General features: G+C 44.5%; 1 protein-coding gene across 1 annotated transcript in view; it reads left to right on the top strand.

Moving 5' to 3' along the window:
* HSPG2 (heparan sulfate proteoglycan 2) overlaps nt 1–23,537 on the top strand; it is a 192,367-nt gene that overhangs the window by 145,933 nt on the left and 22,897 nt on the right. The window contains exons 70-84 of the mRNA XM_074218188.1: nt 6,062–6,213; nt 6,446–6,593; nt 7,387–7,532; nt 8,096–8,240; nt 9,608–9,759; nt 9,995–10,148; nt 10,335–10,478; nt 12,486–12,620; nt 12,723–12,907; nt 15,859–16,054; nt 18,034–18,213; nt 18,554–18,814; nt 21,067–21,265; nt 21,961–22,058; nt 23,031–23,297. Coding sequence (XP_074074289.1) covers nt 6,062–6,213; nt 6,446–6,593; nt 7,387–7,532; nt 8,096–8,240; nt 9,608–9,759; nt 9,995–10,148; nt 10,335–10,478; nt 12,486–12,620; nt 12,723–12,907; nt 15,859–16,054; nt 18,034–18,213; nt 18,554–18,814; nt 21,067–21,265; nt 21,961–22,058; nt 23,031–23,297 — 2,562 coding nt within the window. The remainder of the gene's footprint in view (nt 1–6,061; nt 6,214–6,445; nt 6,594–7,386; nt 7,533–8,095; nt 8,241–9,607; nt 9,760–9,994; nt 10,149–10,334; nt 10,479–12,485; nt 12,621–12,722; nt 12,908–15,858; nt 16,055–18,033; nt 18,214–18,553; nt 18,815–21,066; nt 21,266–21,960; nt 22,059–23,030; nt 23,298–23,537) is intronic.

Below are 23,537 nucleotides of genomic sequence, written 5' to 3' on the forward strand. Positions count from 1 at the left end.
GGTAAGAAAGGATGAAGTCAAGTGTTACTATTCAACCCCATGTTTGCCAGAAAGAGAGGGAAGTTTTAGATCAGGTACCAGAAATCCAATGATATGGTGGAGTGGGGTGGGAAGAGTAGACACAAGCCAAATCTGGACCTCATTCCAGCTGCTGAGCTCCAAGGTTGGAGATCTGGAGATTCAAGAGTACCTGCACGGAAGTGTCTGAGAGAGGAATCTCTGAAGCCAGTCTTGAGTCCCGGCCTAGTGTCTGAAGGGTCCTGATTGTGTCGCTGACCCTTTATAGATAGTTTACCCTTGTTCAGTTCTATTCAACAGGCATATGTTTAAGTGCTTCCATGAACTGGGTACTGCCCTCAGCCCAGACTATACAAAGATAAAAATTAGGGGTATCCTCTCCTCAGGGAGCTTACATTTTACTGTCAGCCAATCCGAAGCATCATGTGCCAAATACAGAGAGAGAAAGAGAGAGAGAGAGAGAGAGAGAGAGAGAAGGAAACAATCCCTGTCCTCAAGCAATTTAACTCACATTTTATTATTTTATTGGAGAAAACAACATGAATATAGATTGAGGATATGGTTCAAGTCAAAGCTTCCATGCTGGTCATTGGTAGAATCACACTTCTGAGAGGTTGCTTATGAAAGGGAGAATCAAAATTGAAAAATTAAAAAAAAAAAAAAGTATGTCCAGGCAAGGAAGAGATCCATGACTCTGGATTCAATCAAAATTTGAGGAGAGAGATCATTTTCCAAAAAAACTTTTAGGAAAAGGATGCCCTATCAAACAGAATCAAGACTCAGTTGAATACACTGGACTTGCACTCAGAAGACTCAGTTTGCAATCTCAGGTCTAACATTCACTGCTTGTGTATTGATGGGATTGAATGAAATTCCAGTGATTGACTGGTTCCACAGGCTCAGAATGGCCTAAGAGCCCCAACTGAGGGCCAGAGAGAGATGAGGAGGCTTGAGGGTACCTTTATCTCCTGCTTGCTTCCCAGCCTTTCCTCTTCCTATCTGGAATTCAGGTCCATGGCACCAGACTGCGGCTGAACCAGGTGTCACCAGCTGACACAGGGGAGTATGTATGCAGGGTGATTGGCAGCTCTGGCCCCCATGAGGCCTCTGTCCTTGTCACCATCCAACAACAGCGTCCAGGTCATTTCCACCGTGAGTCTACCTGGGGTAGATGGGAACTCCTGGGGTGTGATGATGGAAAGAAGTTAGCCAGGACCCTAATGTCATCACCTAGGAAACAACTTTGTCTCAGGAGAGGCAGCTAGGTAGTATGGTGGATATAGTACTAGATATAGAATCAAGAAGACCTGAGTTCTTATCCTACCTCAAACACCTTACTAGCTATGTGATTCTATATACAAAAATCTCTTAGTCACAGTTGCGTCACCTGCAAAACAGGGATGATAATAATAATAATACTTTTTACAAGGTTATTGTGAGGATTAAATGAGGTAATAGATGTAAAATGTTTTGCTAACTTTAAAGGACTATATAAATGCTAACCATTATTATTAGGAATAAACAGAGGATGGGGAGGCAGAAGACCTGGATTCAAATCCTGCTACTATTTGCCATCCCTCTGACCTTGATCAAGTCACTTGGACCTAGGCTTCCTTGTCGATAAAATAAGGTGATCAGAGTAGATATTGATGTAGTAAATATATTAGTGTCCTTAAAGGCAAGAAGTCCTGGGTTCATATCTTACCTCACTTCTTACTGCCACACTTAGTATCTTCATAACCCTGGACAAGTCACTTAACATCTTTGGGTCTCAGTTTCCTCATCTGAAAAATAATGACATTAGTCTTGACAGCCTTGAAGGTCCCCTTCCAGCTCTAAACAATGAGCTCATGATCCTTTCACATCTAATTTCTTTGTCCCATCAACTTGAGTCTCTTTTCTATTCTTAGCTTTCTTTTCCCTCTCACCCCACCCCCAGCCCAGGGTGTTGTGTATCCAGTCCGAATCGAGTCCTCTTCTTCCTCCCTGGCCAATGGACAGACCCTGGACCTCAACTGCCTGGTGGCTAGTCAAGCACCACACACCATTACGTGGTACAAGCGTGGAGGCACTCTTCCCATCCGACATCGGGTACGAGGGTTCCTGGGGAACAAGGAGAAGAAATTCTGGACAGAGAGTGGAGGGGTAGGGCAGCTAGGTGGCACAGTGTATAGAGCACTGTCCCTGGAGTCAGGAGGACCTGAGTTCAAATCCAGCATCAGACAGAGAGAGAGAGAGAATCAAGAAAATCAAGTTTGGGAGCAAGATCCTTTCTGAATACTATATGTGATGCAATAGTAGAAAGGCCAGCAGCCTGGAAATTAAGAGACTTGGGTCTCTATCAGGACTATTAGAAGTCAGGACCTTGGGCAAGGGCACTATGCTTCTGAAACTCCATGTCCTTATCAGTTGAAAGGGGATTAGACTAGCCCAGGGGTTCTCAACTTTAGGTCTGTGAACTTGGTTTTTTGATAACTATATTCAGAATCTTCTAATCCTATATATTTTCTTGAATATGTTCAATATGTATTTTATTTTATGCATTTAACCTGATTCAGAGAAAGAGTCTAGAGCCAGGGGTGTTCAATTTTATAGATGTTCCAGGCAACATAGCCCAACAAAAGCCCTCAATGGCTGCAAACAGAATTCAATATTCATTCATAAATGCAATGCACCCTATACCACCAACGATGGGAAAATAGATCTGCATGCTGCTTAGATACACCTGATCCAGACTCTTTCCCAGCCTGCCCAAAAGGTCTAGTTATATCAAAAAAAATTCAGAATTGTTGAATTATACAGTCTCTAAGATCCTAAAAGCCTGTGATGTATAAAATAGAAAAAGTGATTATTCTACTATGCCATCTCTGTAGAGCAGGGCTGGATAAAAAATGGTATGGTACTGCCTTCCAAGGATTTACATTCTGCTAGAAGGAAAATGAACTGAGTTTCAATAAATGAAAGGCAAAAAATATTTTTGAGAGCAAGTCATAGTGCTTATTAAAACTTAACACTTGAGTTACTAAGTAGGGCAGCTAGGTAGCTCAGTGGATGAAACACTGCTGCTGGAATCAGGAGGAACTGAGTAAAAATTCAACCTCAGACACTTACTCATTGTGTGACTATGGGCAAATCACTTAACCCCAACTGCCTCAAAAAAGAAAAGAAAAGTTACTAATCAAGAAGACAAATTTTTATTCTGATCTCTGATCCCATGTCTATCTCAAGGATGGCACTGCCCTCTGCTTGGCTCCTGAGGAGATACCTCACACCCAGCTCCATGGGCAATTATTGCTAGCTTCTAGACAATCTATCTCTGTTTTCCCCAGATTGTGGGCTCCCGACTGAGGATCCCCCAGGTCACCCCTGCCGACTCTGGAGAGTATGTATGCCACGTCAGCAATGGGGCCGGCTCCCAGGAATCTTCACTCATTGTCACCATCCAGGGTAGTGGATCCTCACACTGTAAGACCTCTTCTCCTTCTTACCCATTCTTCAAAACTCCCCTGGGTAACTTGGCTGGGATTATGAACTGACTGGGAATCTCAGCTGAGTTGTGGAAAAGCTGAGCCCGGGATGGCAAACAAACCACAGCAGGAAACCCATACCAAGGAAAATTCAGAATCCCTGAGCCTTGCCTTTGATTTTTTATTCGCAGCTTCAGGCATTACTCCTCCCATCCGGATTGAATCTTCCTCCCCAGTGGTAACTGAAGGACAGACCTTGGATCTCAATTGTGTAGTCTCTGAGCACAGTCAAGCTACGGTGACGTGGTACAAGAGAGGGGGCAGCCTGCCTGCCCACCATCAGGTACAGGTCGGGCAAGGGATAATCTCCATGTGGGAAGGACCCTTAAGTCAGGGCAGGGGACCTAGGAAGGGATAAGGAAAAATGGGAAGAAGAGAAGAAGAAAACAGAGGCAGATCTGAAGGGATGAGCTCTAAGATTCAAGATGTGCAGTGGAGAAGGGCACTAGACTTGAAATCAACTAGCTTCAAACTCACTTCAGTCACTTATATGGTTGACTCTAGGCCTCAGTTTCCTCATCTGTAAAATAAGAGTATTGAACTCAATGGCTTCCAAGTTCCCTTTTAGCTCTAAACCTGTGACTCTATTATCAGGGACCCCTAAAGCTCTTTGTTTCCTGCTACATTCCCTCACCTAGAACTGGGAACTCTCTTTAGTTATGAACCTCTAGCAACAAAACAGTTTGGGAATAAGAATACTGCACTTAGAATCAAGAGGTCAGGAGCCTGGTATCCAAAGCTCAGCTGTGTCACTAACTGCCTATGTGATCTTAAGTCAGTTCCTCTCTCCAGGCCTCAGTTTCCTTATCTATAAAACCAGGGATCTAGGTAATTGTTAGTATAACTCAGAGCAAACCAAGGAACTGGAAGCAAGTGAGGCAAGGGTTGGTAAAAACTGGTGGGGAAACTTAGTTTTCTTTTGGCCGTATAGCTTTCCTTTTCATGTTAGGAAGCACTTTTGCTGCAAATAACAACTTGCCGATGATAAAACATGTTGCCTCAGATTTTATTTTGAAGACTTTTGTGACACATTTATTTTCAAATAATAATGTACAGAAATAGATCACCCAAAAATATGTTGGGGAGAATAGGGATGGTCCAAGGAACATGATAAGAGTAGAGAAGAGATTTAGGATGTGGGGGATCAAACCTTAGCATCCTTCAAAACCCCATTAAATTCTATTTTGCACTTGAAACCTTCCCTGATTGCTCTAACCTTCAGTGATCTCTCCGGGAAATAAAAAATGAGAGAATCGAACTGGATGATCTTGAGATCATCTAAGAATAAGATAATTTAAGAATCTCAGTGATTTCAGTGAACAACAGCCAACAGAGTGTGAAAGGGGAGGCAAGGAAGAAACTTAGCCTATAACATCCCTCTATCAACCTTCTCTTCTGCTCCCTCCTCTTCTCCATTTCAGGTTCATGGCTCCCGACTCCGGCTAAATCAGATGTCATCAGCTGATTCTGGAGAGTATGTGTGCCGGGCTAACAACAACATAGAGGCCCAAGAGACTTCCATCATGATCTCTGTCCTCTCCAGCAGCCCCAGCAACCCCTCCTGTGAGTCTAACCCTGAGTCTGTTTATTCAACAGTTCCACTAACAAGTGTTTGTTTTATATTGGGTCTGGAAATACAAAGGCAAAAATGAGTGAGTCCTGCCCTTATGTTCTCCTGCTAGAACCTAGCACTGGGCAGACTGGGTGTTGGTCCTAGGTCATCCACTAAATCCTTGACTCACCCTTGCCAAGCCACTTTCCCTCTGTGGGTCTTATTTCCCCTCATCTGCAAAATGAGAAACAGAATGGTGTGATTCAGTATCCTAGATTTGGAATCTCCTTGCTCAAGTCACTTGACCTTGGTTTCCTCAGCTGTAAAATATCAGCTAAGTGACCTTAGGTCCTGTCTAATTTGCTTTTGTCTTGCCTCCTTCCCAAAAATGATAAAAGAAGTTGATTTGAAAATATCAATTTTGGGTGGCTAGGTGGCATAGTGGATAAAGCACTGACCCTGGAGTCAGGAGTACCAGGGTTCAAATCCGGTCTCAGACACTTAATAATTACCTAATTGTGTGGCCTTGGGCAAGCCACTTAACCCCGTTTACCTTGCAAAAACCTAAAAAAAAAGTATCAATTATAAAACACTATGAGACTGTAATATTGTTATTATTAAGACATTTATTTGGGCAAAGTGACTTGCACCCCTTCCCCACTTCCCTGGGACCACTGCTTTAGGGTCCCAGAAAAGAATCATTCTGGTTTCCATAGGCAGGCAGGGATAACCTGTGTTATCCAAGGTGCCTACTAGATATATGGCCATGCCATGACCTTAGCATGGCATCATGGATAGGATAATTGGAATTAGGAAGAGTTCAAAATCCTGTTCAGACTATACAAATTAATCTTTCAAACTCAGTTTACTTTTCTGGAAAATGAGGGAATTTAAACTTGATGGCCTCTTAAGGTTCCTTCTAGCTCTAGATTTACAGTTCTATGACCTCCCCTTTCTACCTCAGCCCCAGGACTTACACCACCCATCAGGATCGAATCCTCTTCCTCATCTGTAGCTGAAGGACAGACCCTGGACCTGAACTGTCTCATTTCTGGACAGGCCCATGCCCAGGTCAAGTGGTACAAGCGCGGGGGCAGCCTCCCGGCACAGCATCAGGTACATGGCATGGGCAGACTTGAAGGGTAGACACAGGTTTGAAAGTTCCTTTAGCCAGGAGTCTATTCTCTTGGCCTTACTTAGACCCTAGTCTGCTAGAGTATCAGGAGGGTCAGCAAACGTGGAGGGATTGCAGGTTCAGGGAAGAATCAAAGGGTCTTGATCCATGGGTCTCATGAACAATGGGTTCCTTAGATCATGTTCTCTCTGGCCTCTTTTATGTCTGGTTCAGGTCCATGGCTCCCAGCTGAGGCTTTATCAGGTATCTCCAGCTGACTCGGGCGAGTACGTGTGTCGGGTGATTGGTGGCTCCAGTGTCCAAGAAGCCTCTGTCCTTGTCACCATTGAACCTGCTCATCCTAACTCTGGTTCTATACCAGGTGAGGGCCCTGGCATCAGGGAAATTGAGCCACAGAGGGGCTAGGAATAGTTCAGGGAAGTAGACTTGGGGCTGTAGAAGGAGACAAGGAATATAATTGAATCTGTCTTCTGAACTAAAAAAAAAAAATCTCAGAGAGCATCTAAATCAACTCAATATCTCATTCAGTTTCTTCTCCTGGTCTTCAGAGACCAGGAACTCCCTACTTCCTCAAGTAGCCCATTCCAGTTTAGGGCAGCTCTATTTGTTACCAAATCTGTCCATCCATATCACCTTTTAGTAAAAACCCCTTTCTGAAAATTACTTAAGACTAGCTAATGAAATTATTCTCAACTCATATTAGGTAGCACTTTTGTTACTATGTGAGCACTCCAGTGGGGGCTTAAGGCAGTAGCATTCTAGAATCACCCCTGCTTGTCAGAGTACCCCTAAAATTCTGCAGGGAGATATAACTAGCTTTGCTCTGGAGAGTTCTGTAAGAGGGGGCTAAGGTTCTTCAAAGTTTCTGTGAACCACACTTCATAACTTCACCCCCATCCCCTTCACATTGGTCTCTAGTTCTCCCTCAGACCAAGCAGAATAGGTCTTATGTCTTTCATTCCCATCAGGTCACCATGCCACTGCTACCTCTCCTATTTATACATATCTCTGGTAAAATGTAAGGTCCCAAATCAGATGTGGCAGACAGTCTGGGCTGCTCATAGGGGGACAGAGAAAGCTGGTGCAGAGAAGGGCGACTATTCTGAAGGGAGATAACCTGTATGCCAAAATACTTTCTATGCTCCCAAATCCAGGCATCATCCCACCCATCAGGATTGAGTCCTCATCTTCATCTGTGACTGAAGGACAGACTGTCGATCTCAACTGTGTGGTGGCGGGACAGGCCCATGTCCAGGTCTCATGGTACAGGCGCGGGGGCAGCATCCCTGCCAAGCACCAGGTATGAGGAAGTTAAGACATAGGGAAACCTTGAGGAGAGGAGAATTCAGAAAGAAGGTCCTTCACAAGTGGATCTGCTCAAGTTCTGCCCAGGAAAAGGAGTGGTTTGAAGCCCTCATGAACCATAGATGAGGTAGATCAGACTAAGCAATGAATGTTAGAGTTAGAACCAGTCTTGGCCTCAGACATTTGCTAGTGGTGTGACCTGGGGCAAGTCACTTCACCCTAATTGCCTCAGTTTTCTCTTCTATAAAATGAACTGCAGAAAGAGGTAGTATATCACTTCAGTATCTCTGCCAACAAAATCCCAAAAAGGGATTATTTAGACATCTAAGGTTTAAAAGCACTGGGAGATTAATCAGAGGGTATGGAAATAGTGGAAGGTGTGGGTAGTCTGGAGACCAGGTAAGGGTTAGAGATCATCGATGGGCCACAGGGTACTGGATGATGATGATGATCTGGGTGGTCGAAGGGTCTAAGGGTCTAAGAAATTCAGAATCATCATCCTCACTGTCCTAATGCTTGCTAACCTTCCTTTCTCCTTTCTCCTTTCTCCCTCCTCAGATTCATGGCTCCCGGCTACGGTTGTACCACACATCTCCAGCTGACTCTGGCGAGTATGTGTGCCGGGTGATCGGTGGCACCAGTCCCCAAGAGGCTTCTATTCTGGTCACCATCAAAGCTTCAGGCTCTGGCTCTGCCATCCCCAGTGAGTGCCTGTGGGCAGCAGAATTAGGGTGGGACTATTTAGGATTCTGGGGTTTGGGAAGAGGCTTGGGATCCTTTGGACCTTCAGGAATAGCCTGACTCTATGGATGGTAAGGCTTTGTTTTACCCTTCCCATTGCCTTCTGTGGTGCCTACCCCTTCACAGATACACACACACACACACACACACACACACACACACACACACACACACACACACACACACTCTTTCTCTAGCTTCTTTATGCCTAAAGACTGAGACATTCAATTGAAAAAAAAATCATTAAATACTTGCTATGGATATCACCCATTAGATGTTGAAATTATAAAGATGAAAATGGCAATGACCTTCCTTACCCTTTAGGAGATGGGTGGGCAGTGTAGCAGACAGAATATGCGCTCAGATATATATAATGTAACAAGATAAAATGGGGTAGGGGATTGAGAACATCAGTGATCATCATGTCTAGCTGAGGGTATTACAGAAGGCTTCATAGGGAAAAGTGGTACTAACCTCAGCCTCCTCGTGTCTGACTTTTCATGACCCCATTTGGGATTTTATTGGCAGAGATACCAGAGTGATATACCATTTCTTTCTTCATCTCACAGATGAGGAAACTAAGTCAAACAGGGTTAAGTGACTTGCCCAAGGTCACATAGTTAATAGATGTCTGAGGCCAGATATGAATTCAGGAAGATGGCTATTTCCTGTGCCACCTAGCTACCCACCACATACACACACACACACACACACACACACACACACACACACACGATTTATATGTATCTCAAGCAAGACTAGAATCCAGATCTTTCTGAGTCCAAGAATGACTATCCACTATGCTTCCATGCCTCTTCTGTCTTACACATAGTCATCATTTGATAAATGCTTATTTAACACAATGTTAGTAAAAGAGGGTTGGATTTGGGAGTCAGAAAGCTCTCAACCAGGCCACCTACTAGCTATGGTTGACTGGTCAGTCAACTTATTAAACACTTATTAACGTGCCTCCTATGAGTCAAATACTGAGGATACAAAGATAGGGGAAAATAGGGTTCCTGGCCTCAAAGAGTTCACATTCTAATGGTACAGCTAACCTCTCAGCAGCCATGTCCATCTAAGATATAGACCAATGGAAATGGAAGGACCTCTCCAAGGGAAGGCAAAAGTATCTAGAACAAGTCACTCACTTCTCCAGAAGCCTTGGTTTTGTTATCTGGACATGAGGAAATTGGATGTAATGATCTCGAAGCTTCTCTTCAGCTTTAACTCTGAGATCATGAGAATTGAATTGAATTGATTGAATTGAACTTAGAATGTGAGGGAGAATGATCTCCTACAACCCTAATCTTCTCTCTGTTCCCACAGCTGCTGCCACCTTCATCCCCATCAGAATTGAGTCCTCATCCCCATCAGTGACCGAAGGACATACAGTGGATTTGAACTGTGTGGTCACTGGGCAGCCCCATGCCCAAGTCACATGGTATAAGAGAGGGGGGACCCTCCCAGCCAGACATCAGGTATGGAAGCAAAGGATGGGCTGAGCCCAAAGTTTCTTTCCCCATCCCAAACCCTTCAAAGTATTTTCCTTCTCTTGACCAACTAGGTGACTTTCTTAAGTATGACAGTCCAACTAGAGCCTCTCAGAAAAATTCAGAGGGAGATAGAACCTGCTAGCCTAAGCTGAGTGGACAAGACTTTGATTGGTCATTCCTCTTGCTGATTTTGTACTCTCACCACCCCCACCACCCCCAGATCCATGGCTCCCTCCTGAGGCTGTATCAGGTGTCTCGGACTGATGCAGGAGAATATGTGTGCCGGGTGATTGGCGGTTCTGGCACTGGGCCACCCCAAGAGTCTTCGTTCAGCATCGCTGTCCTGCCCTCATCTGGAACTGCTGAATCCTACCGTGAGTCAGGACCCCAAAAACAGAGCAGGCTTGACATAGTGAATCATCTGAACAGGGTGCCCTCCCCCTACCCTATTCTTCCACCCACCCAGTAGCCTACCTTCCTGGGACTCCTGAGCCCCTAACCATCCTAGGATCATTCTTCTTTGCTGCCTTTCTCTCCCACTAAGCTTTCCTTACCTCCAGGCCTCCAGAGCCCAGTCATCTCCATTGACCCACCCAGCGCCACAGTACAACAGGGTCAGGATGCCACCTTCAAGTGTCTGATCCACGATGGGGCAGCCCCTCTCACCATTGAGTGGAAGATGGCAAGAAACCAGGAGTTGGAAGGTGAGCAGAATCTTGGAGAGTCCTGGGATCTAGCAGCTTTGGCTTTCTGACCCTACCTGTGGGTAAAGCTGGCTAAGCCAGCCATAGTGGCCCTTTTGCCTCTAACATATAAGGGGAGAGGGTCAGAGGCAAGAGACATATTATATATGAAGCAGAAAGCCAAGGGTGAGAAATCACCAGGGATAATCAAGGAACACAGGAAAAGCTTGTCTATTAGGCTTCTAAGGAAGCGTCCTTTGGGGATCTAGAAGACTCTGCAAAGGATGTTCCTTATGCTAACGGGAGCTAGTCTGTGTGGGCACTAGGTGGTGGAATGAGCTATTCAGCTGGGTGGACTCTATTCAGATGATTCATTAGAGCTATATACACACACATACACATATATGTGTGTATATGAATGTATATATGCATATTTTACATATAAACATGCATGTGTGTGTGTGTGTGTGTGTGTGTGTGTGTGTATCTCCAACCCTAGTTTCTATAGGCTCAAATTTCTAGAGACCTCTTAGTCAGCTAAAACTAGTTGTCCAATTCAATGGCTGCTAGGTGGTGCCATAGTGCATAGAAAACTGGGTCTGAAATCAAATGTGGCCTCAGATACTTGCTAACTAGGTGACCCTGGGCAAGTCACTTTACCCATTTGCCTCATTTTCCTCATCTGTAAAATGAGCTGGAGAAGGAAATGGCAAACCACTCTAGTATCTCTGCCAAAACCCCCAATGGGTCATGAAGAATCAGGCACGACTGGAAACTGAACAGTGGTCTTTGTGTATAGCGTCTTAAGGCTTTCAAAATACTTTATATTAGGAAATCTCATGTGACCTCATAAGAACCCAAAGTATTATTGTTATATCCATTTTAAAGATGAGGAAAATGAGGCTGCAGAGTCAAATGATTCCCAGAACTAGTCTGAGGCAAGATTATGAGCTCAGATCTTCCTCATTTCAAATCCATCATTTTGCCCCTAGTTAACACTTGACCCAAGCCAAGGAGCCATGGAAAAAAATTGAAGTGAGACAGATCCTTAAAAATCAGATATGTCCTAAATTACTATGTGCTAACTTGGGTAGGTAGTGAGTTTCTCATCGCTATGAGATCTTCAAATAGAGACAAAATGGCTATTTGTCAGTACTGCTCTAATGGGGATCCGATCCTGTCTGAATCAGATGAGATTCTTTTGATAATAGATTGGAGGAGATCAGAGGCAATAAGAGTTCATTTTTCCTGGGACTCTTCTTGCATGGTCCACTTGGTAAAGATGCCTTCCAAAGGATTTCTGCTCAGGTAGGAATTGGATGAATTCTCTTCTGTTTCTCAAGTCCTGTGATTCTCAGTTCTCGGACTATGCAAATATAGGGAATAGTAGGGCTCTCATGGTTGTCATTAGTGAGACTGACCTTAATTAGGTTGTCTGTGCAAGACATGATAGTCCCAGGAAAAGAGGGAGAGCAGCAGGAATATGGCGTCTCCCTAGAGTTTGATGCACTTCCATGTCTTTCTTTCTGAGTCTGGACATGTGCCCTGTGACAACTGTGCTTCCCTGCCTGGGAAGTAGAAGATGGGTCATTTTGTGGACTTGGCCATGATATAGCTAGCAAAGGCTACTCCTTGATGTATTTTGGTCCAGGACCCTCCCTTAGGATATGTACAATGTCAAGCATATGGGCACATGAATCTTGAGAAAATGGGTAACCCAAGCTAAAGTGCCCAGGACATATCAAGAAGCAGATCCTTGGCATTTTCCCATGGAGAAGAAACAGAGTATAGTGGAAGAACTAGACATGGAGTGAGGAGACATGGGTTCGAATTTCAGTTCACCTTTTCAACTCTAACAGTCTTTGTTTTGAAATTCTGTATTCTAAGATCCCTCCTACCTCTGATATTCTCAATTCAGTTCCTTCATGAGGATCAGGAGAGCCCTGGAAGGGCCATAAGTGCCTAGAAGGGCTGAGAACAAGGACCAGATCTGAGGTTCTTATCTTCTCCTAACTCTCTCCCTTGTAGACAATGTGCATCTCAGCCCCAATGGCTCCATCATCACCATCATGGGAGCCCGGCCCAGCAACCATGGCACCTACCGCTGCGTGGCCTCCAACCCCTATGGTGTGGCCCACAGTGTTGTCAGTCTCAGTGTGCAGGGTAAGTGCGAGGGGCACAATCCCTGTGTTCTGGGTAATCTAGATACTCCTGGGGCCCTGACCTGGGCTGGCTCAATAAATCCTACTTCCTTGCCTCTGGTAGGACCACCCACTGTATCCGTGCTTCCCAAGGGCCCTGTGCGGGTGAAGCTTGGCAAAGCCGTCTCTCTGGAGTGTGTCAGTGCTGGGGAGCCCCGGCCTTCCGCTCGCTGGATGCGTATTGGCACTCCCCTCAAAATGGACCACCATCGGACTTTGGGGCCCATGGATAGCCACGCTGTGCTGCAGGTGAGGACTGAGGAGTATGGGGGTTCTGTCAAGAAACCGTGCTAGAAAGGGGGCAGATAAGAACAGGGCAAGGAATTGGAATGCTCCAGAATTGGTGCCGGAGTATTATTGTTCCTGTGGGGAAAGGGCAACACCTACATTTTGCATAATATGTAAAGCAATTTGAATCCTTAACTGTGATCTCAGAGTCATCTATTAATGTCAGCTCTTCCAGATGCAGAGCAACCAAGGGAGGGAGTCATTGATTGCAAACTTAGGTGGGGCAATATTTAAGCCTACCAAAAAGAGAGAAAGAAAGTTGGTGGGTGGCAGAAGGTGAAACTTGTAAAGGCAGCAAATAGGTGCTGACAATCAACATGTGTTAAAGTTGGGCATTGTCTTGCAGGAGTTGTCTATGTCATCCCTGCTCCCTTTACTGTCAATGTGTTGTTCGAGGGGAGGAGGCCGCAGTGGGTTCTGAATCTGGTTATTGGATCCCCACACAGTGAATATCAGAGCGGATCCAGCTAGGGAATGACCACAAAAGTCACAGAGATCTGGTATCACTGTTTGAAATGGACTCAACCCAAGTTCTGATCCTTAATCAGGACAGAGTGATTAGGGCTTTGCTAGTTCAGTTATGAGAAGTCCAGAATCTCCCAGAGCTTTTGTAGTTCACAAAATTCTTATTAAGTGGATAGTGGAGAGAGACAGGTTTTCACCTCTTCCAAGTGATTCCATCTCTGAGGCTTGGCTGGACTGCTCTCCCCTCAAATCTTTAGGTTCTGACTTAACCTGTGCTTTTTATCTAAGTCCCAGAAGATGTGATTTCCCCAGCCAATTCCAATTGATCCTATCTCATCTGATTAAAAAACTTTTGATTAGTTGATTGATTCAATGGAGATGTTAAATCCTGTTTGTGCCTAGTCATACTTCTGATTGATTGATTCAATGGAGAAGTCTGGGAGACGTCTATAATTACTGAAGTTGGGCTATGGACCACCCAGACTTACGCAAGATGAATTCCTCCCTCTATATGACAACCCTAGAGAAGGTCTAAGAAGTTGTCCAAAGCATGTCTCACATAAATGTTGGAGTGTTATTCTTTTTCATTGGTATGCAAGTTGTAAGGAGATATAAGAGTAGGCCTAGAAGGAAGGAGCTGCAAGGCTTTCTGGTATTGGACTCTATCAAATGTGTGTGTTTGTGTATAAATTATATATATATATATATATATAGGCAGCTAGATAGTGGGTAGAGCACTTGTCCTGAATTCAAATCTGGTCTCAGACACTAGCTATTGCCTGGCATCCAGGACTATCTCCAGTTGATTTATATCTGGCCACTGGACCCAGATGACTGAAGTAGAAAGTGAGGCTGATGACTTAGCACAATCAAATCCAATTCATATGTTTATCATGGCATCACAACATCATCATCACATATATAAACAATATTTTCCCCAATTACATTTAAAACCATTTTTAACACTAGAGTTTTGTTTTGAGTTTCAAATTCTTTCCCTCTCTCCTTACCCCTTCCTCAATTTGATGTAAGTTATATATGTGCAATTGTATAAAGCATAATTCCATTTTAATCATTTTGTGAAAGGAAATAAAGTAAAAGAGTGACAAGGAAGAGGGGAAAAAGTGAAAGAAAGAATTTAAGAAAGGGGAAGGAAGGAAGGAAGGAAGGAAGGAAGGAAGGAAGGAAGGAAGGAAGGAAGGAAGGAAAGGGAGGGAGGGAGGAAGGAAGGAAGAAAAATAGTATGCTTTGGCCTACATTCAGACACCATCAGTTCTTTGGAGATGGATAGCATTTTTCATCATCAATTCTTTGGAATTGTCTTGGATCATTGTATTTCTGTGAATAGTTAAGTCATTCAGTTGATATTGTTGTGTGAGATGAGTCGACCCACTTAAATAAAATTTGAAGATTTCTCAAGGTATGAAGAGAAAAGTTTTATTCAATTCTGGAGAATTGGACCCCTCCCCTGAATCTGCCTTAAAACAAGGGGAAAGAGAAAGAGAGAGAGAGAGAGAGAGAGAGAGAGAGAGAGAGAGAGAAAGAGGTGAGAGGTACAGGAGCAAGAAATCCAAAATCTATTTATTCTAACTCTAATCCCCGCCACTGACCCATCCTCATTAGTGAGGAATGTGGTCTTCACAATCTAGACCAGTAAATTACTCTAAAGAAAAGGCATTTAATTCATACAGAGACAGGTTCTCCCCCTCCAGGACAAGGAATGTAGAAACATCTGGACTTCAATCCAGATAAGACAGGGTCAGTTTACTCTTTACATTCTGGTCAAGGTAACATTAAGTTGCTTGTCAGGGGAGAAGGGGCAGAAGAGACAAAACACACAGCTCAACTATTTCTAATCTACTGAAGAAATCTCAGACTTTATCCCATTCATTGCTGTTACTATGTACAATGTTCTGTTGATTCTGCTCACTTCACTCTGCATCAGTTCATGTAAATCTTTCCAAATTTTCCCCAAATTATCCTGCTCATCATTTCCTTCTAGTATAACAGTATTCCATCCCTATCTTTTTTTCTTTTTAGTTTTTGCAAGGCAAGGGGGTTAAGTGACTTGCCCAAGGCCACACAGCTAGGTAATTATTAAGTGTCTGAGGCCGCATTTGAACTCAGGTCCTCCTGACTCCAGGGCCGGTGTCTCTCCAATGCGCCACCTAGCCACCCCAACAGTATTCCATCATAATCATACACTACAACTTGTTTAGCCGTTCCCCAATTGATAGACATCCCCTCAATTTCCAGTATGTTGCCACCGGAAAAAAAAGTTGCTAACACCCTTGTACAAAGAAGTTCACCCCCTTTTTTTTTAATCCTTTTGTATTACAGACCTAATAGTGCTATTGGGGGATCAGACCTTTGTTCATAGTTCCAAATTGTGAGGAGGAAACGGCTAGTCTAAATGGCTTTTCTCTATTTCCTGTGTCTACCCCCAGATTACAGAAGCCCAGCCAGAGGACACGGGCACCTATGTCTGCTTGGCCCAGAATGCTCTGGGCTCTGCTCAGGCTCGGGTAGAGGTAAGTGTGGAGACAGGTGCTGCTCCCCAAGGTGCCCCTGAGGTGCGCGTGGAAGAGGCAGAGATGACTGTGGAAGCAGGGAAGACGGCCATCCTACGCTGCTCAGCCACAGGTAGGGAGGAGGGCACAGCCCCTCAGTAGAGAAGGGTGGTCAGTATTACCTAGACAGGGCACTAGGGAAGGACCATCCTGAACTTCAAAATGTTCCCAGAAATGGATACTTAGATATCTATTGAAGTAGGCCACTAGGGGGATGCACCACAATGTACAGATCACTGGCCCTGAATTCAAATGTAGCCTTGGACACTTATTTAGCTGTGTGACCCTGGGCAAGTCAATTAACCTCTGTCTACCTCAATTTCTCCATCTGTAAAATTGGGATAATAATGATTTACCTCTCAGGGTTGTTGTGAGAATCAAATGAGATATTTGTAAGGGGTTTAATACAGTTCTGGCACATATAAACATTAGCTGTTATTATTAAGTATCATTGCTCTGATAATCAATTGGTTATAAAGGGCAAACACAAGCCTCCCTGAGAGTTGGGCTCCCATCCTTCACTGTGAGGAGCCCAGGAGGCTGGGGTCACTAGGAGCTTCAGCTCTTCTTTGAGAGCCTTTCCTTGATCTTTCACTTGGCAGAGGTAGTACTTTCAGACATCCTGGGAGCTCTGGAAATGAAAAGAACATGAGGTGATTGAAGACTTGGGTCCAAATGAGGGTCCTTCTATTTACCAACCTCAGTTTTTTTATCTGTAAAATGGAACAATAAAATATTTGCAGAGAAGCAACTTGAGAGCTGCCAGAGCACCAGGGATAAGTGAGTTATCCATAATTCACATCAGTCTGAAAGAGGTTTTGAACCATGATTCTTCTAGGACCTCTTACTAAACCTCTCCAGCAGAAATAGCTACAGGATGAATTAATTAGTTAATTAAATAATGAAAAAGCCTAAGGGCCAACAATGTGCTTTAAGTGCTGGGGATACAAATTTAAAAGACAAAGCAAACAATAAATACCAGTCCCAGTCTTCAAGGAGTTTTCAAATAGTATAGAACTCTCCTAGAGAGCCCAGGGAAAGAGTATCATGGAAGTCACAAGGTAGTTGGGGAGTGGAAGCCTGGAGACCCCTTGCTAGAAACAAAGGTAGTGTTTATTTGATTACTTAACTGGCTTAATGCAAGGTCCTTAAAAAAAGAAAAGAAATATACCTAGTAAACCCCTAGAGTGGTTTCAGCAATCAAAATTTCTATTGCTTTGGGTCAATCACCTGTTAGATACCCTCAGGGTCTTCGCCTTCTAAGTTGTTTGTTTGTTTGATTTTTTTGAGTTGGTAAAAGAGGCCATTCTCTGCCACATTTTTTTAACCTAGCCTTATAGAGTAATTAATTCCTAAATCACTCAATCTCAAACTTAAAAAAGGTCTAAATCTCCCCCTGCATCCAGGGCCATCTCCAATCATCCAGATCTTTATTTGCCCTTTGGATCCAAATGGCTCTAGAGAGAGAGTAAGACTGGACACTTTGCACAGCCTCCCCGCACTTCAATCCAGTCCATTTAAAGTCACCACATCACCTCCCCCATGTCCTGGTCCTCTTCCCAAAGGAGGACAAACCACAACTTCTGGGGCTGGAAGTGGGTGGGGTGGGCTCAAGACTACTACCTGGTGGGAAGAGAATAGGGTGGACTCCTAGATGGGTTGGTAAACTTAATTCTGTTATCTGGGGGAGGAGAAGTCTAGGGGTCTCCATATTTAATGATTTATTTGAATCCTTCCCACCTTTGGGAAGTGGGCCCTCAGGGCCTGAATTCCAAAATTGATTGGATTAACTGCCTTTTGTTGGGGAACTGGGGTGGGGGTGCCTGCAGGGGCACCTGGGAGGAAAGAAGGGAAGATGTTTTCAGGTGACCTAAGGATATGGTTCTACTATAGACTGACTGATAGTTGAATGGAATGAGAATGATTTGAAGTGATTTGACTGGATTATTTTTAATGTCCCTTCTACCTCTAACTCTGGTTATCCTTAGGGAATGGTTGTCCAAGGAATCCCCCCCCCCATGCCCACTTCTTCTGGTTCTTTCTACCCTCTAGGCAGCCCCACCCCAACAGTGCATTGGTCCAAGCTTCGGGCACCTCTGCCTTGGAAGCATCAGCTGTCTGGTAACACCTTGATCCTCCCTGAGGTTGCCCAACAAGACTCTGGCCAGTATATCTGCAATGCTACCAATTCAGTTGGGCATGCTGAGACCACTGTCATCCTGCACGTGGAGAGTAAGGACTCAGTCTTTGGCTTCTGGGAGTGGATGCTCCATTGTTTCTGCCTCTTGTTTCTGTCCCTGAACTCCTACCAAGCTTGCCAGCAGCTTTAATGTCCTCTGAATCAACCTTCCTTCACGTATCCATCTCTTCACTACCTATTTCCCCATTTCTCATCTCTGCCCATCATTTCCTTTGTCCTCCGATGTAGCTGGTTTCTAGGGCTGAGCAGACTGTCCTTTTCCCTTCCCTGAACTCTGCTCATCCTTCATCCCCATCTAATCTTTGATCTATACCCTATTGCCCCATTGATACTCTTTGCTCACCTCCCTCACCCCTTTTGTATTTCCCACAGGCCCTCCATATGCCACAACACTTCCTGAAGAGGCCCTGGTAGGAGTAGGAGAAATGGTACAGTTCCAGTGTCTGGCACATGGGACACCCCCACTCACCTTCCATTGGAGTCGCGTGAATGGCAGCCTTTCCAGACAGGCAGCTGTCCGAGGGGACCTGTTGCGCATCCACCCCACAGCCCCCGAGGATGCTGGCCAGTACCAGTGCCTCGTCACCAACAAGGTGGGCTCTGCCCAGGCCTTTGCCCACCTCAGAATCCAAGGTGAGAGCCACATGGAAGAAGAAGGAGGATGACTATCTTTGGATACAATTTAGTTAGATGGCAATAGAGCATGGGTAGAGCACCAGCTTTGAATTCAGGGAGCCCTAAATTCAAATTTAATCTCAGACATTTACTAGTTATGTGACCTTGGGCAACTTAACCCTGATTGAGTCAAGTCCAAGGCCATCTCCAGCCGTCGTGATCCATTTCTGGCCACTGAACCATATGGCTCCCAAGGAGAAAGTGGAGGGGAGGGGTCACTTAGCACAGTGCACCCCCCCCCTCAAATCCAAATCATGTGCTTGTCATGGCATCACCTCCCTGATATCTTGGTCTTCTTTGAAAATGAAGGATCAGGGGGCGGCTAGGTGGCGGAGTAGATAGAGCACCCACCCTGGAGTCAGGAGTACCTGAGTTCAAATGGGACCTCAAACACTTAATAATTGCCTAGCTGTGTGATCTTGGAACCCCATTACCTTAAATGAAAGTGAAGGATTAGCATCATCAGTGGCACCCACCAGACCCAGAGACACCCCTCCACAGGCCCTCACTGCCACTGGTTCCTACTGTGTCCAAGAGCCCGGACTGTGTTAGGAATACAGAGATAAGAAACAAATTTGTTGGTGACCTCAGGGATCAAACTGGTTTTTGAGGGTTTATAATAAGTACTCAGATTAAGTATTATATAAAATAAAGCAGTTGACATTGTCCTGGCCTATGTCTGGAGGACCTGAATTCAAATCCAACCTCAGACACTAAATGAAATAATATTTGCAAAATGCTTAGCAATAATAAGCTTAATAATAATAAGTTTAATAAATCCTAGCTGTTGTCAATGCTGTTATCATTATTATTAGAGAAGGAGCATTCAAAAGTGAAGGGGACATCCAGACAAAAAATGTGCTCTAGGGATATTTGGGAAGGGAGAGAAAATTTCCTCTTGGGTATTGGTTTCAGGAAGGAAGTGGGTCCTAAACTAAGGACTAAGTAAGGCTGGGAAGGTTTCTGAAAGATGAGGAAGAGGATAGAAAGCATCACAGGAAAATAAGATTTTCCACCCATAGTGAGCTATGGAGTCTGCAGACCTGAGTTGGCTTCCTGGCCCTCACCTGTGTGACCTCTTTAGTCCTGGGTTCCTCATCAATCAACTGAGAAGTGGATGAGCTAAGGTCCTGTTCTAGAACTATAAATCTAATATCCTATAAGAATTAGTGCTTACAGAGCACTTTATTGACATCTGTCAGCTCATTTGAGAGGTTAGTGTTTTTGTTATCTCCATTTTACACATAAGGAAACTGAGGCTGAGAGGCTTTGGGGTGTTTGAAGTAGGATTTGAACTCAGGTATCATCATGATTCCTTGCATGATGGTTTCTTTTTATGTCAAATGTAAAAGTCAGATGAAATGATCTCTAAATCAGAATGCACAATTTCAATGTAATTCAATTAAAAAATCATTTAATATACATCCACAACATGTTAGTCATTGTCCTAAAAATTGGAGATATAAGGGGCGGCTAGGTGGCACAGTGGATACAACACCAGCCCTGGAGTCAGGAGTACCTGAGTTCAAATCCTGCCTCAGACACTTAATAATTACCTAGCTGTGTGGCCTTGGGCAAGCCACTTTAACCCCACTGCCTTGCAAAAAAACCTAAAAAAAAAAATGGAGCTATAGAAACCAAAATAAAATAATCCTTGTTCTCAAGGAGCTTACATTCATTTACTTTTACATGCTAATTCTGTTGCTATTTGCTGGCCCTAGGCTGGTCACTTTCCCTGGGGTTCATCACACCATCTGTGAAATGGGTTCTGGATCATTGGACTGGATGTTGATGAAAGTCTCCAGCTCTAAAATCCTATAGATTGGAGGGAGGATGGGGGATGGGGTAGGATTCAGGGGAGGGAGGGATGAAGAAACCCTTTAAAGACAGGAACTTTCTCATTTAGTGTTAGAGGAGCTGGAAAGAAGAAAAGAATTTGGAACTGAAAATTTTACAAATTAATTTTTAAATAGGTCAAGTCAGGAACCACATCTTATTTCTCTGTCATATGTGTATAATCTGTCTCTAACTTCCAAAGCAGATGAAATATTAAGTAGCCTACATCAGAATTCTCCATCCTCTTAAGGCATCTCTGCTTCACTAATGGTCTTCAAGCAGAAGGGCCAGGGGGTAGGTAGTGCCCAGGAAGGGGTCCCTTGTCCCAAGACTACCCATGAACAGCCAAGTTGTGACCTCCAATCTTGCTTCAGCAGGTGCCCATCCTTCAGTCTCCTTCCCTGCAGCGACAGCTCCATCTGTACACATCACACCTCAGCATGAGACCAAAGGCATCGGGGGCAGCGTTGAGTTCCACTGTGCTGTACCCAGTGATGGGGAGACCCAGATCCGCTGGTTCAAAGAAGGAGGGCAGCTACCCCAGGGTCACACTGTGCAAGACGGGGTGCTTCGGTGAGAAAGGGAGGCAGATATGGGGAAGGGGTATGCTGTCCCTGGGGTCCCTGCCATGGAGCCTATGATAGAGGTTCACATCTCATGGGTAGACTTCATCCCAGCACTAGTTCCTATATGCTAAGGTTTACAAAGTAATCTCCTCACTATAGTCTTGGGAGGTCACTTAATTAATTGGTCAATCCAGCAAACATTAAGAACTTACTTAGTATGAACTGGTCAAAGGGCTGAAAATTCATATACCAGCAGGGAAAAAAAAATAAGACAATCCCTGCCTTCAAAGAGCTTATGTTCAAAGGGGATAAGACAACTTATAAAAATAAGATTAAGTAAGGTGATAGTAGAGAAAGTTCTGAAGGGAATCCAAAGGGTGGTCCCCAAAAGAATGAAGATATAGCTTACCTAGATGCCTTCCTTAAAATAGAGGGTCTAGGAAGAATCATCCAGTCCATGGAAGACCCTGCAAGAGCAGATTTTTCCAGTGTATGATTCCAGGGTTGGAGGGAGGTTTGGGAAGCATGGAAGTAAGTCCTGGGGAGAGGCAGGAGTGTTATCTGTATTTTACAAATGAGGAGAGTCAGAAGTAAACTGATTTGTCCTTATAGATAGAAAGTGCTGCTATTGTTAAGTACTGTGATTCTCATTATCATTATTGTCATCAGCACCATCGATATTGGACTTTGATTTCTTTACAGGATCCAGAACTTGGACCAGAGCTGCCAGGGAACATATATTTGCCGTGCACATGGGCCATGGGGCCAGGCCCAGGCTAGTGCACAGTTAGTGGTTCAAGGTGAGTGAAAGTCTTTTGCTTTGTTCTTTTTTTTTTTTTTTTTTTTTAAGGTTTTTTGCAAGGCAAATGGGATTAAGTGGCTTGCCCAAGGCCACACAGCTAGGTAATTATTAAGTGTATGAGACCAGATTTGAACCCAGGTACTCCTGACTCCAGAACTGGTGCTTTATCCACTGCGCCACCTAGCCACCCTGTGTTGTTCTTTTGGAGGCAATTAGCACTTGCCCAGAGTCACACATTTGGATTTGAACTCTGGTCTGTCTCACTTCAGAATCAGTGCTCTATCCACTGTAGCTCCATTTGATCTATAGGTGAAAGTCTTGGTCAAGTCCAGAGTGAAATTTGGGTGAAAGAAGCTCAGGCTCTTCTGTAGATGGATCAGGAAGAAAGGAAACAAATAAGGGAAAGGATCTGAGGGACTTTAGAGAGTCTTTTAAATCATAGAGATCATAAGACCTTCCAAAACCTGACATAATCCTCTTTATACTTTATTGATGGGGTAGGAGAATAGTCTAAGTATAAGCTCTGATACAGACTAGTCTGAGAGACTAGGGATCCTATGACTAGAACACAAGGTAACAGAACAGAGTCTCCAGACTCTGTGTTAAAGACCTCAGACAGTCTACAGCCCAGCCCAGTGTACAAGACTTTCCCTAGGGACAACGCAAGAAAGGGGAACACGGACAAAGGCAAAGCCAGCCTGGTAACCAGGCTCTCCACTCTCCACTCTTTCCCACAAAGATCTCAGGGAATCCTCTCTTCTTCTTCCTGTCAATACATTCAGCTCTTCAGTATATACACCAGATTAGGAAACAGAAATCTGGACTTTCTAAACTTTGATAAATTGCCAAAAGGCATCTTGAAGACTATTGGCATCAGTTGCTGCCTTGCCATTCTCAGGGCTTGCCTGCTCTGCCTCTCTGAGTCCAACCTGTGTCTCTGAATCCCTATCTCTCCTCTCTTTCTCCCCAGCTCTCCCCTCTGTGCTCATTAACATCCGGACATCAGTACAGACAGTAGTAGTTGGTCATGCTGTGGAGTTTGAGTGCCTGGCCCTGGGAGACCCCAAGCCTCATGTCACCTGGAGCAAAGTGGGGGGCCAGCTGCGTTCAGGTATCGTGCAGAGTGGAGGCACCATTAGGATTGCCCGCGTGGAGCAGGCTGATGCTGGGCAGTATCGCTGCACTGCCACCAATGCTGCGGGAACCACCCAGTCTCATGTGCTGCTGCTTGTGCAAGGTAAAAGGCCTGCCTTGGTTCCCTCCAGGATCCTGCACATCCTTGGATCTCTCAAACCTCTCTGCCCATAATTTCCCCCCAGTTACCAAACCCATGCATGATCTGGTGGGTCAAATGTGGCCTTGCCCACTTCATGCCAATCATACCCTCTCAGCCCAATTTCATAACCCTTCCATGCCCATCATTTCCCTTAAATCCAACTCCTATCTTCTGGTGCCAGTGTCTCACAATGTGTACCTC

This window comes from Macrotis lagotis, chromosome 1 (assembly GCF_037893015.1).
Source record: "Macrotis lagotis isolate mMagLag1 chromosome 1, bilby.v1.9.chrom.fasta, whole genome shotgun sequence".
Classification (NCBI taxonomy): domain Eukaryota; kingdom Metazoa; phylum Chordata; class Mammalia; order Peramelemorphia; family Peramelidae; genus Macrotis; species Macrotis lagotis.